The sequence below is a fragment of the Dasypus novemcinctus genome, chromosome 7 (genome assembly GCF_030445035.2).
Source record: "Dasypus novemcinctus isolate mDasNov1 chromosome 7, mDasNov1.1.hap2, whole genome shotgun sequence".
Classification (NCBI taxonomy): domain Eukaryota; kingdom Metazoa; phylum Chordata; class Mammalia; order Cingulata; family Dasypodidae; genus Dasypus; species Dasypus novemcinctus.
Window position 1 is genome coordinate 100904902 of NC_080679.1, and position 14850 is coordinate 100919751.

At 35.5% G+C, this 14850-nt stretch overlaps 1 protein-coding gene across 2 annotated transcripts in view; it reads right to left on the bottom strand.

Annotated features, from left to right (window-relative positions):
* Positions 1-14850, bottom strand: part of EPC2 (enhancer of polycomb homolog 2) — a 164993-nt gene that overhangs the window by 98572 nt on the left and 51571 nt on the right. For both annotated transcript variants that reach the window (XM_004462233.5, XM_071216440.1), the window contains exon 2: positions 6854-7013. In XM_004462233.5, coding sequence (XP_004462290.2) covers positions 6854-7013 — 160 coding nt within the window. The remainder of the gene's footprint in view (positions 1-6853; positions 7014-14850) is intronic.

Below are 14850 nucleotides of genomic sequence, written 5' to 3' on the forward strand. Positions count from 1 at the left end.
GGGGATGCTAGTTGCTAGGTGAATATGCTGAAAGCCTATTCCTGGTAACTCCTATTTGTGGTAAAATCAAATGTGCTGGGTTACATCACAGCATCTTCCTTATGAAGCCCCACAGGAGATAGTTCTAAATGCTTCCGTGCCAGGAAGCATGCACTGAAATATGCACTTATGACCAATCCCGTTTTTTCGCTTGGTCTCTTAAGTGTATCACATCTAAAATATATACCACTAGGCATCAAAGTTACCTTTTACTATGTTATCATCATTTTCTGATTTATTTAACCATGATTTGTAATCTATTTGCTCTATTTTATTCAAAGTCATCTCAAATCTCTTTCGCTCTCTTTTTGAATAGACATTTTTAAAAAATGCATATAGGCCCAAGGGACACTCTCCTTTTACTTACACTGCTCTTTGATCTCTTTACCTCAGGCTGCCAAATGATTATTTTGCTTTTTCCATAGCACCTAACAATGCTTAATATTTTCTGAATTTTGAGACTACTCCTCCTTCCTGGATTAGCTGCTACCCAGATACTGCTCTCACCCTTCAGTCCCAGTACCTACACATAGCTTTTTAAAATTCCAGGATAGCAGGTAGTTAAATCTCAGCACAATTTTGAGAAGAGACAAAGGACCCTTAAAGTCAGCTTCTCTGAAACAGGTGACCCTCAGAGTTTGACCTTGCTCACTCTCCTTGTTACCATCCCTCTAACTACCCCAACCTGGGATCCAGCATTATCTGCAAAGTTTACTTATACAGATACAATTTGTTTCAATCAAGGATTCCTCAAAAGTTCTCATCTAATTGAGGCACTGTTTTTCCAGTAATTGTTATTTATTTAAATCTATTTTGTTATTTCATGAGATTTGTGCTGACTCTAACCCTGAATACATCCATTTTTACAAGAAAATGTTCCTGCAATGCATCATTTCTTCATCAGTTTTACCATATAAACAAAACAATACTTTTAATTTGGGATCTTTTCTAGCTCTTTCCAATCAAAACATATTTGCCTCACCAGGGCAAAGAAATAATATAATTTTTATTTAATGGGAAGAATAATGACATTCCAAGATTAGACGACGTTTGGCCAGCTTCTATCTTGTTCTTGCTGAAAATCTACAGTTACATTTATAAGAAAAAATGTATATTTCTCCTTTTCCTGGTTTAGACTTGACAATAGTCAGATTTACTGGATAGAGAAGGAGGCCAGCTTCAAGTTTACTGAGGTGTACAGCAGGATATACACAGGGAGGAACTTTCCTGGTGCTTAAAAGCTTGGGAGCAGAGAAAGAGAAAATTCAATTTCTTTCAAATAAGTTCCTCTCCCTGCCTGACAGATAATAAGGAGCGACCTAACTATCCTCTTCTTCTGAAATGTCCTTTCTTTTAGCCAAGAAGCAGGTGAGATGGTCTATTAATTTCTATTTGTAGGTGTCATGTAGTGAGAAGAGGAGTGGAACTTCTTTATCAAACCAAAAAAACCAAGAGTACTGCTACCGAAAAGTATTTGAGTTCAAAATTGTAGCTGAATTAACTTCAGAATACTTATGAAACAATATCTCAAGTAACTTCATGTTTGAAAATTGAGAGATGTTTAATGTCAACCATAAAATATAATAAAACAAAAAAGGTAACAAATGTGAGGTTAAAAAAGAACTTACTACAATGTAGATGAAGTTGTTTCCTGAGGAGTTGGGGTTCTGAACTAACGATGTTACTAAATTCTAAAAGGGATGAAAGAATTACAACATTTGGGTCAAGGAATCTAAAGTAAATTTATCATAATATTAAGTAAAATGGAGGTAGCATTTTATGCATGTGTTACACAACAGACCAGTGTGTGGAATCACGTTAAATGAGGAGGAGTTTGAGTATCTTAGGTTATCAAAGACTATATGCCATCAAGATGCTTTCAATCTGGTAAGTATACCCCAATGTGCTCTGGCTAAATAAGTTCCCCAGACTACAAATATGGGTATTTGGAGAACAGGTACTGAAAGGGACAGAAGGGAACAAGGATGTTTATTTTGCATCCATACCAGACTAGGTCATTCTACTCCTAACTCCTCTTGGCAGACAATTTTTGCCTTACAATGATCTTGTTGGTGAATGAAAGGCCCATCTTTCAATTTCTAATTTGGATACCAACTCTTCATTTCAATGTATGTATCAATAATTTTAGTCTTACATTTGATTTGGTGTACAATTTTGAACCTTACAAGATCATGTCTCAAAAATATTATGGTGCTTATGCTGTCTATTTATGTTCAACCACTCATTTATTTATTCAGCAAATAGTTAACTACAAACCTAACCATATACTAAATGTGCCAGCCAGTGATGTTGGGGGGTGGTGGTGAAGTCCCTGTTTTCAATGAGCTTTACAGCATAGTGAAGCAACAGCGGGAGAACAAGCACAACTGACAGTAATTAAATGCGACAAGGAAGGTAACGCACATGATACAGGGTGGCTGGAGGTAAATCAGGGTCAAGAACTCTGTTTGGCTGTAAGTATAAGATAACTGATCTTATGGTGATGAAAGACACAATTTCTTAAAAATTTTTATATTTAGGGCAGCAGACTTGGCCCAGTGGTTAGGGCATCTGTCTACCATGTGAGGTCCGCAGTTCAAACCCCCAGCGTCCTTGACCCGTGTGCAGCTGGCCCATGCGCAGTGCTGATGCGCGCAAGGAGTGCCCTGCCACGCAGGGGTGTCCCCCACATAGGGGACTCACCCAGGACAACTAGCAAGGAGATGATGGTAGTCAACACCCATCCAACCCAAGGAACAGTGAGTGCCTGCAACTGCAAGCAATATAGATCCATCCTTCTGCCTCATGGGACCTAAGCCCCCTCTCAATTAGAAACAGTTGGCAACACCATCCCCAAATTCTCAATATTAGGGAATGAACAATGGACTAAAGTAGACTATTACTATTCTATTATAAACTTATTATTATTCTAGCAATAGAAGAACTTTTATCATTGATATAAAGGCAGTGGCCACCATAAGTTCTGAGGGTAGGGAAAGGGAAGAATAGGTGTAATATAGGGGCATTTTCAGGACATTGGAATTATCCTGCATGACACTGCAATGATGGATAAAGGCCATTGTATATTTTGTCATAACCTACAAAATTCTGCAGCATGCAGTGTAAACTATAATGTAAACTATAGTCCACAGTTACTAGCAATACTTCAGTATGTGTTCATCAACTGTAACAAATGTACCACACTAATGATGAATCTTGTTAATGTGGGAAAGTGTGGGAGAGGGAGAAGGTGGGGCATATGGGAATTCCCTGTATTTTTGATGTAACATTTATGTAATCTAAAGCTTCTTTAAAAATTAAAATTAAAAATTATTTAAAAATAATTTTTAAATTTAAAAAATGACTTCAGAGGGTGCCTGTCACTCACAGTGATTGCCCGGTGGCCTGTAGCCTGGCCAAGGGCTCTTCACGATGAAATTCCAAATCCATCCACGTTGAACCAGTAAATGTGAAGATAAGAAGATGGTCCATCAGAAAATAAAAAATAAAAAAAGAAGGACTCTGCTTGGAGAGTTCAAGGAAAAAGTCTCCTAAAGGTAATCCAGGAAGCAAGACTTGGAAAACAGGGTATATTTTGACAAGTGGAGGAGAGAAATAAAGGGCTGTGCAAAGGTATGGAAGCATGAGATAAATCAAAGAGCTGCAAGGAGCTCATTTTTACTGTAGCTTAAAATGTCTATTGAGACTGTAGTCTGTGGCTGTATTGGGCCATGAAGACACTACAGTAAATGAGATTAAATTTCTGTTCCCGAGGAGGTTAATATTCAGAGTAGGGAAAAGACACTTTAAGAGTTAATTTCAATAAGGCTGATATCATGGAAAACATGGGGAAACGTGGCAGAAAGGCACAAAGGAGAGCCTTAAATATACAAAGCTGCAAAAATTTTATCTTATAGGCAATAGGAGTCTTTGAAAAATTCTGAAATGGGTAATAATCGCAAAATGACAGTGTGAATGATGGGTTGGAAGGCATTAAGGCTAGAGCAGAGAGACCATAAGGAGACTTCTGCCAAAGTCCAGACAAGTAATGTGATGGGCCTGAACTAGGCCACCCTACTGTGAAGACCAAAGCAATTTCAGAATGATTCTTTTTCTAGCCAAGTAAATAGGTATTCTTTCAAACCTATCATTAAAAGAACAAAAGGATAAATCCAGAGTGTTCTCCTTTTTGAAGTTCCTTATTCCTAAGGGCTTGGCAAAAAAATTATGCAAAAGTTGAACAAAAAAAGTCTTCCTAGGGAGAAAAAAGTCTCAAAAATGAAGATAACCCTAAGTCAAATAGGCATGAACTTAGAGACATCATGGACTGTCAACCTTACAGAAGTACATAATCATTTAAAATGACAATTAGAGACTATATAAAAACTTGAGAACTTAAAATTTAAGAAAAGGCTGAATAAAAAACTCTGTACATATATTGCATAATACTGCATATAGAAGGTATATGCTGACAGACTAGAAAAGAAAATAATTTAAACAATTTAATACTAATTTTATTCCTTTTTAAATAGTAATAGAACAAAATAAAATAAAAAAGCCAACAGAAGGTTATTGTATGCAACGGGCCTGACCCAGACAGGCTATACCCAAATTCTGGTTCTTGCTTTTCTGAAATGTTTTTTTGGTTTTGTTTTTTAACAAATGATCCTGTTGTTCAGCTATACTATGTTATTAAAATACAAAAAAAACCCTATGATAGTTGGCTTAAGAGGAATCTCTAAAATTCCTACTACGAACAGCTGTCTCTTCCTAACTGATAAAAAAGGTAAGGCAAATTTAACAAGCTAAAGGAACTTAAAATCAAAGACCATAGAGGAAACAAATCACAAATAATTTTTGTATATGTATTTTTCTTGAATGCTTCAGAGAAATGAGTATATGGAAAATGGTTCTAGTACCTAACGTTTTTTATTTTAAAGCCATTTAAAAATAATTCAGTCAGCCAGCAAACATGCATTTATTGAGCATCAATAGGCCAAGTATTTACTCTGAAGACACACAGAAAAAATAAAACATAAATCCTGCTCTCAAAGAGCTCACAGTCTAAACGGAAAGAATGGTTATAAATAATTGCAATAAAATATGGTGAGTTCTCTAATACAGATATGTATAAGAACCTGTAATAAAGAAGAGAGCGAAAAGGAGAAAAGTCAGGGTAGGCTTCATAAAGGAGTTAGGTCTTAAAGGCGCAACAGGAAGGGAAGTAAGATTGAAATAGCACATGCAAGGAAGTATGAAATGTGAAACATAGCAAATGTGGGTAATTTTAAGTAGTCTTTATGGCACAGAGTGAGGGGACAAGCAAAAGGATATAAGGTTAAAGCAGTAGGCAGGGAACAAATCATGACAAGGGTCTTGTATTAACACTAGAGAATCTGGATATTACTAATTCTATCAAATCTAAGCTGCCAAAAGTAACAAAATGCACCATTACTTTATAAATACTAAGGAAGAAAAAAGCTTTATGTGGGGGTATATTAAGAATTTAATAAAATACCCATGCATAAAGTTGTGCTACCAAAGAGCAACACCCTCAGTGTATGGTAAAGGAGAAATAAACCAGTCATGAGAAAGGGACAGAAAAGAATCTCTTACTTCTCAACTTGCCATTGGGTGAAAAGAAGGTTTGGTGAAAGGAGATTTCCTCTGAGAGTTCAACCACAAACAAGCCTGTAGCTTGAATTAAAGCTACCAATGTAGTCCCAAACCAACCAACCAACCAACCAACCAAAGACTTTAATTTAAAGTGGTCTTGGGTTAGTAGTTCAGATGCCTAGCAGAAACTTTCAAATTCTCTTTATAAGAACTGGACTTCAATATAGGACTACAGCAATTTAAGACACAATCCCATTTTACAGTTGAAAAATGAAAAATGTACATTTTAGAATCAATGAAAACCAGTAGCTCTTATAATCAATCTCAGATTTGGCAATGTTTCAGAATTACCTGGGGAACATTTAAAAAATACGTATTACAAGATTGCATACCTAGAGATTCTCAGACAGGTAGGCCTGTAGTGGACCTCTAGAATCTATTTTACAATTCCAAGTATTTTATGCAACCAGACAAGAAATCAAGACACTAGCATGTTTCTGTAGAATTAGGTGAAAACTCCTTATGTAGACAAGAACTATAGCAGGTTTTTTAAGCAGGAGCATAACTTGATCACACTGACACTTTAGGAAGACCATTCTGGCACTGTGGGCTTTGTGGAGGAGAGAGCTTAGAAAAGGGTAAGGACTGGAGGTAAAGAGGTGGGCACAGTAAGTATAATAGCTTTTTAAATATAATTTTTTAAATAGTTAAGGCAAGAGATGGTGATCATCTAAAATGGTAATAGTGGATATGAAAAGACAAGACAGTTATATCAAGGTTCCTAGACCTCGACAGATTTTTATAAAAACTAAATAATGACAGAACTGTAAAATCTAATTCTGAAAATTTTTAGAAAACTCACCCCTAATCCTGGGCATTATGGCCACAGGCCTTTAAAAATAAATCTTATTTGGGTATGCTAATAAGTCACCTTTTAGCTATGTAATAAAGTATAAATGTTATACAAAATCCTATACAACATAAACATCAAAGGTTTCAAATGCTGCGAACACTGAAAATAACCTCAAAGTTGAGACATCAGCAGAGAGGAATTTCATTCTTTAATGTTTTACATTTCTATTAATCAGTACGTATGAACCGAAAAATTAAAAATCTCTTTGGACAAGCAGAGAGAAAAGATTTTTACTGATTGACAAATTTAAATTACAAACACAAAACAATGAATGAACAAACTTACGCTGAATATGAATGAACTGTTTGGGCTGTTTAAACTCTCCTTTGTACAAGCGATTGTAATAGTTGACGTTGCTCTCTGCCTCGGGAACAGGAATGACCATGCTCTCTTTTTTTTCTCTAAATACTTGCTGTGCTGAAATAGCTCGCTGTAAATGATGTTCCTGGAAAATGTAAAGTAGGCAACATAAGTTGTTTTAATAATATTAATTCAATGCATAACTGTATTTAAAGGCTACTATGCTTAATAATTACAAGGTGCTTTAAGGACTGATTATAAATTGCTCTGTGCTGCAGACGTATAGAAAATATTTTCACTGCTCTCCCTAATTTTTGTCCTCATATTGATATCCCCTTAAATAACATTTTAAATAAGAATTTTTTAAAAAGTTAAATATATACATATTATTCACAAACCAGAATATAAAATCTCAATTAAAAGACAATCAATTCCTTGTTTTCAAAACTGAAAAATTTGTACCCCTACCAGAGTAAGGAAAAATATGCAAATCACAGGAAAAGAATTTGTATTTCAGATTTTTAAGTACCTTCTACATTTCATTTATATACCTGAAGCTTCAACACTGCAAAATTCTGAACACTTCAAAAAAAGATAAAACCATGTCCAACAGACTGTATTATCAAAGCTGGATGTATTTTTTAAAAGGCTTAAAAATTCTTACAAAGGGGAGCTGATGTGGCCCAGGAGACTGGGCTCCCCCTACAGTTGTTCACTGGCTCAGACCCTGGTGCCTCCTAAAAAAGCCAGGGAACTGATGCAACAAGAGTTGCAGGGAGGAAAAAACATAATGTGAGACAACAAAGCAGGGAGCAGAGGTGGCTCAAGCAATTAGGCACCTCCGTCCCACATCAGAGGTCCCTGGTTCAGCTCCCAGTGTCTCCTAAAGAAACAACAAAGAGGAACAGACACAGCAAGTGAAAAACAAGGGGGTGGGGAGAAATAAATACAAATAAGTATTTTTTTAAAATCTTACAAAATATATCCAGTTTTTAACCACTTTTCACTACTTCCACTACTTACTGCAACTGTCTTCTAAATGTTTCCTCTATTCTTCCCTTGCCCCATTATGATCATTCCCAACAAAGTAGCTTTACTTTTTAAGAGGTAAATTAAGTCACTTTCAATGGATCCCCTCCCATAGTATTCAGAGTAAATGTCAGAATCACTCAAGGATCTATAAGGTCCTCTATCCCTCTGACCTCAACTTCTACCTCTTTCTATCTCCCCTCCCATCCCTTCACTCTAGCCACATTGCCATTCCTCCCTATTTCTAAATATTCAAATTGCTTGCTTTCTAACTTCCCTCAAATCTCACAGATCTTCCATGACTTTTTTTTTAATCTAAAAGAGCACCTCCACTCCAGCTCTCCCTATTCTTCTCCCCTGCCTTTTCTCCATTCTACTCAGCACCATCTGACATAATTTAGATCTATTTATTATCTTTCCTAAAGAGAATGTAAGTAAGCTCCAACACAGGATTTTCTGCTTGTTTAATTCATTTCAACATCCCTAGTGCCTACAATACAGTGACTGGCACATAGAAACTGCTTACCACATATTAAATAAATGAATAAATGAAATCTTTATTGAATTCTTACTATAGGTCAGGCTATCCAAAACACTTAACTCAAAATGAACCTGAGGCACAAGGATGTTTAGTGCCCTATTCAAAGTCACAAAGCTGAAGAACTCAGGCTATTTGTAAGTAAAGCCAAAATTCTTATTTCTACCATGTTATGCCATAGTTTTCTGACATTCTACAGAGTCCAAGAAATTAGATCTTAATTTTTTTCAAGCCTTCACGGTATTTGAAGTTATTAAAAAAGAATTAATGCAATGATTTAAGAAAAGTTTTAAAGCAGCACAAAAGAAATAAAATTAAACAAAGGGTCCATTATATGCAACATATACAGTAGATTAGTATGATTAAAAGCAGTACTCTGGTAGAAGGTAGGATGCTGGAGGAGGGCAAATATCAAATACAGATTATAAAAGAATTATGTTTAATTCATGATCCCATGCCACTTGTTTTTAGTAAAGCAAGCAGGGAGATGGAGGATATAAAAAAAAAGATAGGGAAGCGGACGTGACTCAACCAACTGGGCTCCCATTTATCATGTGGGAGGCCCTGGGTTCGCTTCCCAGGGCCACTTCCCAGGGCCTCCTTGCGAAGGCAAGCTGGTCCAAGCCTGTGGAGAGTTGATGGCCCACGCCTGTAGAGAGCTGGCACAGCAAGATGACGCAACAAAGGGAGACAAGCAGACACAGAAGAACGTGCAGTGAATGGACAGAGAGAGCAAGCAAGTGGCAAAGTGGTGGGGGATAAATAAATAAAATAAATCTTTTAAATAAAATAAAATAAAAAAGATAAAGGAAAGAAAAAGTGAAGAAACAACTTTCTTAAGATACAGACAAGTGAACAGTAAGCCAGGACAGTTACTAAGACTCTCACAAACATTGTTTCATCAGATCAAATCAAGTCTTGACATAACTGCTTCTTCCAATATGTTACAAAAATAATAATCTATATTATACAGCAATGAGGATCTTGTGGCATTTTGTCAGACTAATTTGCATCAAAAGCACAAATGCTTGTTCAAGAAAAATACTCTAAAATTTAAATGGAAGAACAAAAGTCTAGGAGTAGCTAAGGCAACCTTTAAAAGGTAAAATTAAATATATGGCATGGAAGGAAGGAGGACTTGACTAACAGAAATTATAAGTACTTAAAAAGTCACAGTAGTAAATACGTCAAAAGAACAAATAGTTTACATTTATCTAAGTATGTTTTTAACAAATACTGTATAACCACTACTACAATTACTATGTGTACCAGGCACTCTAAAATCTTAATTCATTTAAGCCTCATAACAATCTTATTCGAGATAGGTGGTATTATTTCCCTTCTTTAGATGAGGAAACTAAAGTACAGAGAGGTTAAATGACCTGCCCAAGAGCTAGAGTCAAAGCCCGTAACCACTAAATTATGCTGCCTCTCATATAAATAATGTAGCAAGTGAGCTCAAAGAGAGGTCTATGTATAAATAGGAATTTAACATAGGATAAAGAAACCACCACAGAATAAATGGGCAAAGTCTGAATTGCTCAAGATAAAAGGAAAATATCTTTGTATTGTACGAACAGAAGACTTCTTAAAAATTTCATAGTATACAACATAAGGAAATTAAATTAATAAAGTTTATTATATCAAAATTAAAGACTTTTGTTCAATGAAGGACATCATGGACATAGTTAATAAATGTAAAGCTACAGCAGAAATTATTTTCCATATTTAAAATATAAAAGCGTTTAATATCTCAAATATCTAAGAAACTTAAGCAGATTAACAAGACATCTCAGATATATAAGAAACTCCAGCAGATCGACAAGAAAAAGACAGGAACCTTAATAGAAAAAAAGGATAAAGGATATAAGCAAACAATTTACGTAAGAGGAAACCCCAAAACACATGCAAAGTGATGCTCAAATTCACTGGTAAGCAGAGTGCAAATTAAAACAAGATAATTTACACCTATTAGATTAGCAAAAATTAGAAATTAGGATAACACCAAGTGTTAGCAAGGATATGAAGATACAGATTCCCCATATGCATTACTGTAGAAGTGCATGTTGTTCCTACCATTCTGGAGAGAAACCTGACAGATGCTTAGTCAAATTAAATATGCATACTCTGTGACCAGGCAATTCCTGTCTTGGACATATAACCCCATGAAAATCTCACACAGGTTGATAAGTGGATATAGTCACTGATACAGTATTTGTTGTGAGGGTGGGAGTTAAGAGGCAATGTAGGTATCCACGAATGGGAAAGTAGAAAAGCAAAATATAGTAGAGACACATCATGATACTATACAGCAGTCCAGAGTACCACAACATGATGAATCTTAAAATCAATGCTGACTGAAGAAAAACCATAAGAAACAGAATCAGATATAGGACATTATTTATACAAAATTAAAATAAATATACAGAAAATAATATACATTTTGCCAGAAGAGACACATTAAACAGTGGTTGCCTGAGGAGGCAGAGAGGAATAGGGAACAGGGACAAAACAGAATAAATGAAACGAGAGAAGAGCCTTTCAATTTCCTTTGAATCCAGACTGGATGGAGTAAAATGTCAAAGATTAAAGAAGTTTGGCCATATGTTATTAACTGGAGAAAATGAGTGCATGGAGATTCATTATATTACTTTTCTACTTTTGTGTGTTGGGTAATTTCCATTATTAAAGTTAAAAGAGAGAGAAGGCCCTTGCAAGGACAAATGATAATGTATCATAAACTGAGGCATAGAAATAACTCAACCTTCTGCAGCTGAGTTTCTGCCTTAGAAAAAACACCTTGATATAACACTATATTACAGAAGTTTGCAAAACATAGTTTTTAAGACTGAACAAAAACTGTTTACTCATGCATTCCAATGATCATGGATCAAAAACATGACTAATGGTGAAGATAAAGGTTTATGAATATTGGTAATAATTTTTGAAAATAAAATAAAATGGGAGGTAACTTTAAAGGTCATTTAATCTCATGTTTTTCAAACGCAAGTCACCACTCCAGTAATAGACTAGTCAGCCATTTTTAAAAATATAAGAATAAAATAAAATTTGAAAACCAGAAAGTACTACATGTAGTGACGATAAGTACTGTATGATGAAACATTTAGGTCAGCTATATATGTATATAAAATGTGTTTCTTACTCTTGGTCTCAGTAAATCCTCAAAAACCCTGATTAATTCAAATTACGTATCTAATGTGTTTCGATAAGGTCTCACTCTAAGAAAATCAAACAAATATTGTTTTCAAGAGGTCTGTAAATTTCTGAAATAATAACATGAATTGCTATTCCTCCTGCCTGAACCACACCCACACCCTGAACAACCCCCTATTTCTCCTGGATAATGACTTCAGGTTCACACTTAAAATATTACTTCTTCAGCGAAACTGTCTCTGACCATCCTACATCAAAAATCCCTTTTATCAGTTCTCAGAGAACCATATGCCTTTCCAATGTAAGGCTTCTCCCACTTGTAGTTTTACATCTAAGTAATCACGTGAATAATCCTTCTTCCCTCAGGGAACTACAAGCAAGAACTGTGTTTGTTTTGTGTCCACGACTCTATCACCATTGCCTGGTACACAGTAAGCTCACAGAAGTTCTACCTCATACTGAATAAAGGAATGGAGGTAGCCACTGCCTACAAGAAAAAGTCTCATTTTTGTGAGCTTGGTAAACATGTCTCCTTTAATCAGCCCAAGATGATTAAGATCCTGTAGGTCTGACATAAACAGAGCTTGCACGAGAGCTCTCCCAAGCACACTTCTCTAGAATTTTATCAAACTTCTGGCCATTTCCCAGTAACACCATACTTTTTCATGCCTTTGTCACTTAAAATACTGGTCCTAAAAGGCTTCTTTCAACCACAACTTCTACTTCCCATCCCTGAGTTCTCTCACACATCCTCCCTCTCCCTCTCACTAAACCTGTTCCTCAAACTCATGAAAACCTCTAGCCCCGCAAACCTCCCATTTTCTTTAATTTATCAGATCCCCTCTCTTTGTTCTCATTTTACCTAACCTTGAAGATATGGTTGATCTGCATGTTCATCTTCCTAATGCCCTCAATTCCTGTCAATTTCATTCTACATGAATAGCTATTAATTTGGTTCGACAAATATTTTACATCCTTAGAGACAATAGGAAGCTGTAAAAGTGAACATTCATCAATCCTCAAAAGAAATAAATGTCTGGCCTTGAGATATAGAAGTACATTGGAATAAAATAAGCCAGGAGTGGTCAACTATGCTGCAGTGCATAAATTTAAAAATATTCAACAGTAATCACCATTTCTAAGCACATACTAGATACTACTCCTGTCACTGAGAACTCTAAGAGTGAATAAGACATACTCTTTGCCATTAAGGAAGGTACGTAGTAGAAGAGAGACACCTAAGTATGCAATCATGTTTGAATTTGACAAACATGTCTCCTTTCAGTCACCTGTCTGTGAGATTAGCGAATGATGTCCAAAGAAAGTAAACTTTAAACTGAGACTTTTAGGATCTAAAACGGTTTGGGCAAAGCAAACTCCTTATTTTGCCTGGTTCTTTACCACCTTACCAAGTTCATGTTCCACTTGATGGGTTTCAGAATGTATCAACTGACTCAGACTTCATAAAAAGTTAAAAATTGCTTACTGGTATTTTAAAAATTCACATGCAAAACTCCCAAAGAGATTGAATAACTACATTTATCTACTCTACCTCTCTATAATAGTAAACCTATTAGTAGAGAACTAAACATTTATAAAGCCACAATGACAAAGAGAATGAGAGACGCACCATCAGCACAACAGAGGGAGCAGCAAAATTCTGGGAGACCAAACTTAAAAAGGGAAGAGTGTACTGATAGAGAAAAGCACGAGAACTTTCAAATCCTCACAAAGAAGGATGAAAACTGAACCCATCTGCCCTGAAGAAAAAAAGAGATGATTTTTAAATATAAGCTAGAAACAATTAGAATAAGGTCCCTGAAATGAGCAAGAGAAAAAATGATTAAATTTATCTAGTTATTCATTTAAAAACCAGAAAACAAGATTCAACCTTATCTTCTAATGAAAAGTCACTAGAACAAATAATAAGAAAACATTCCAAATTTAATTATAATCAAAAGAAGTATTTGGATATAGGAAAAATCACCTTGAATCAGAAATTCAAAAAGACACTAGGTAAGAGAAGGAAAAAACAAAAAATATACAAAATCATAAAATACTATGGAAGAGTTGAGACCAAACATACCAGTCACATAAATAAATGTGAATGAACTTAACTAACCTATTAAAAAAAAAAAAAAACTTTCAATTTGACTTACAACTAGCCAAGATCCAACTATATCATGGGTTCTTAAACTTTTTTGTTCCACAGACCCCTTATTAAGTTCACATTATACTGTGTTATATTTAATAAATACATCACACCCACACCAACACATCCCCACAAGAATGGTTTTAATTTAAATTCAAGTTCAACTCTATGTTATAGACAGAAGAAACCTCCACCACCGAAAAGTAATTCTGAAGGGTGAAAATAAAGGTATGGACAAAGTATATCAAGCAAATGGATACATTAAGACAAGTAGATCCTATTATCAGAAAAGTAGAATTGAAGCCAAAGAGCATTAAACATGGCAAAGAACATCCTTTAATGCTAAAAGCCAAAAATCACACCAAAGACATTAATATTTATGAATATCTACGCATCTGTAGCAGTTTGAGATTATTTATGAATCTCAAAATGAGAAAGATTATGTTTGTAAACTATTTCTCTGGGTGTAATATCCTTTGATTACATTAAAATCAGTTAAGGGGCCTTTGATTAGATTACCTGTTAAGATTGATTTGAGGGCTTTTTGATTCAACCACATCAGTAAGGTGTGGCTCAGGTTGAGTTCCCACTACCTTGGTGGGTCTGATATAAACAGACTAAATGAGAAACTGGTACTGGAGAATGGGGCCATGCTGCTTGCAATTATCAAAAATGCTGGATGGTTTTACAGATGAATAAGAGATATTTTTTGGAGGAATTGTGAGATGCCTGATAGAAAAGGCCTGTTAGCTTTGACGAGACAGTTGGTAGAAACACAGCTGCTAAAAAGACTTGTGATAAGGCCTCAAAAGGAAATGATGAAACTTACTGAAAACTGGAAGAAAGTTGATCTATGTTTTAAAGTTGCATAGAACTTAGCAAGATTGACTCCTGATATGAGATGGAAGGCAGATTTTGAAAATGAGGACCTTGAACTTTTAGCTGAGGAGATTTCCAAAGTAAACGTGGAGAATGCAGCTTGGCTTCTCACTGCAGCTTACAGCAAAATGCGAGAGGAAAGAGATAAGCTGAGAACTGTACTGGGCACAAAGAAACCAGAGACTGATTACAGAAATTCCAAGCTTCTGG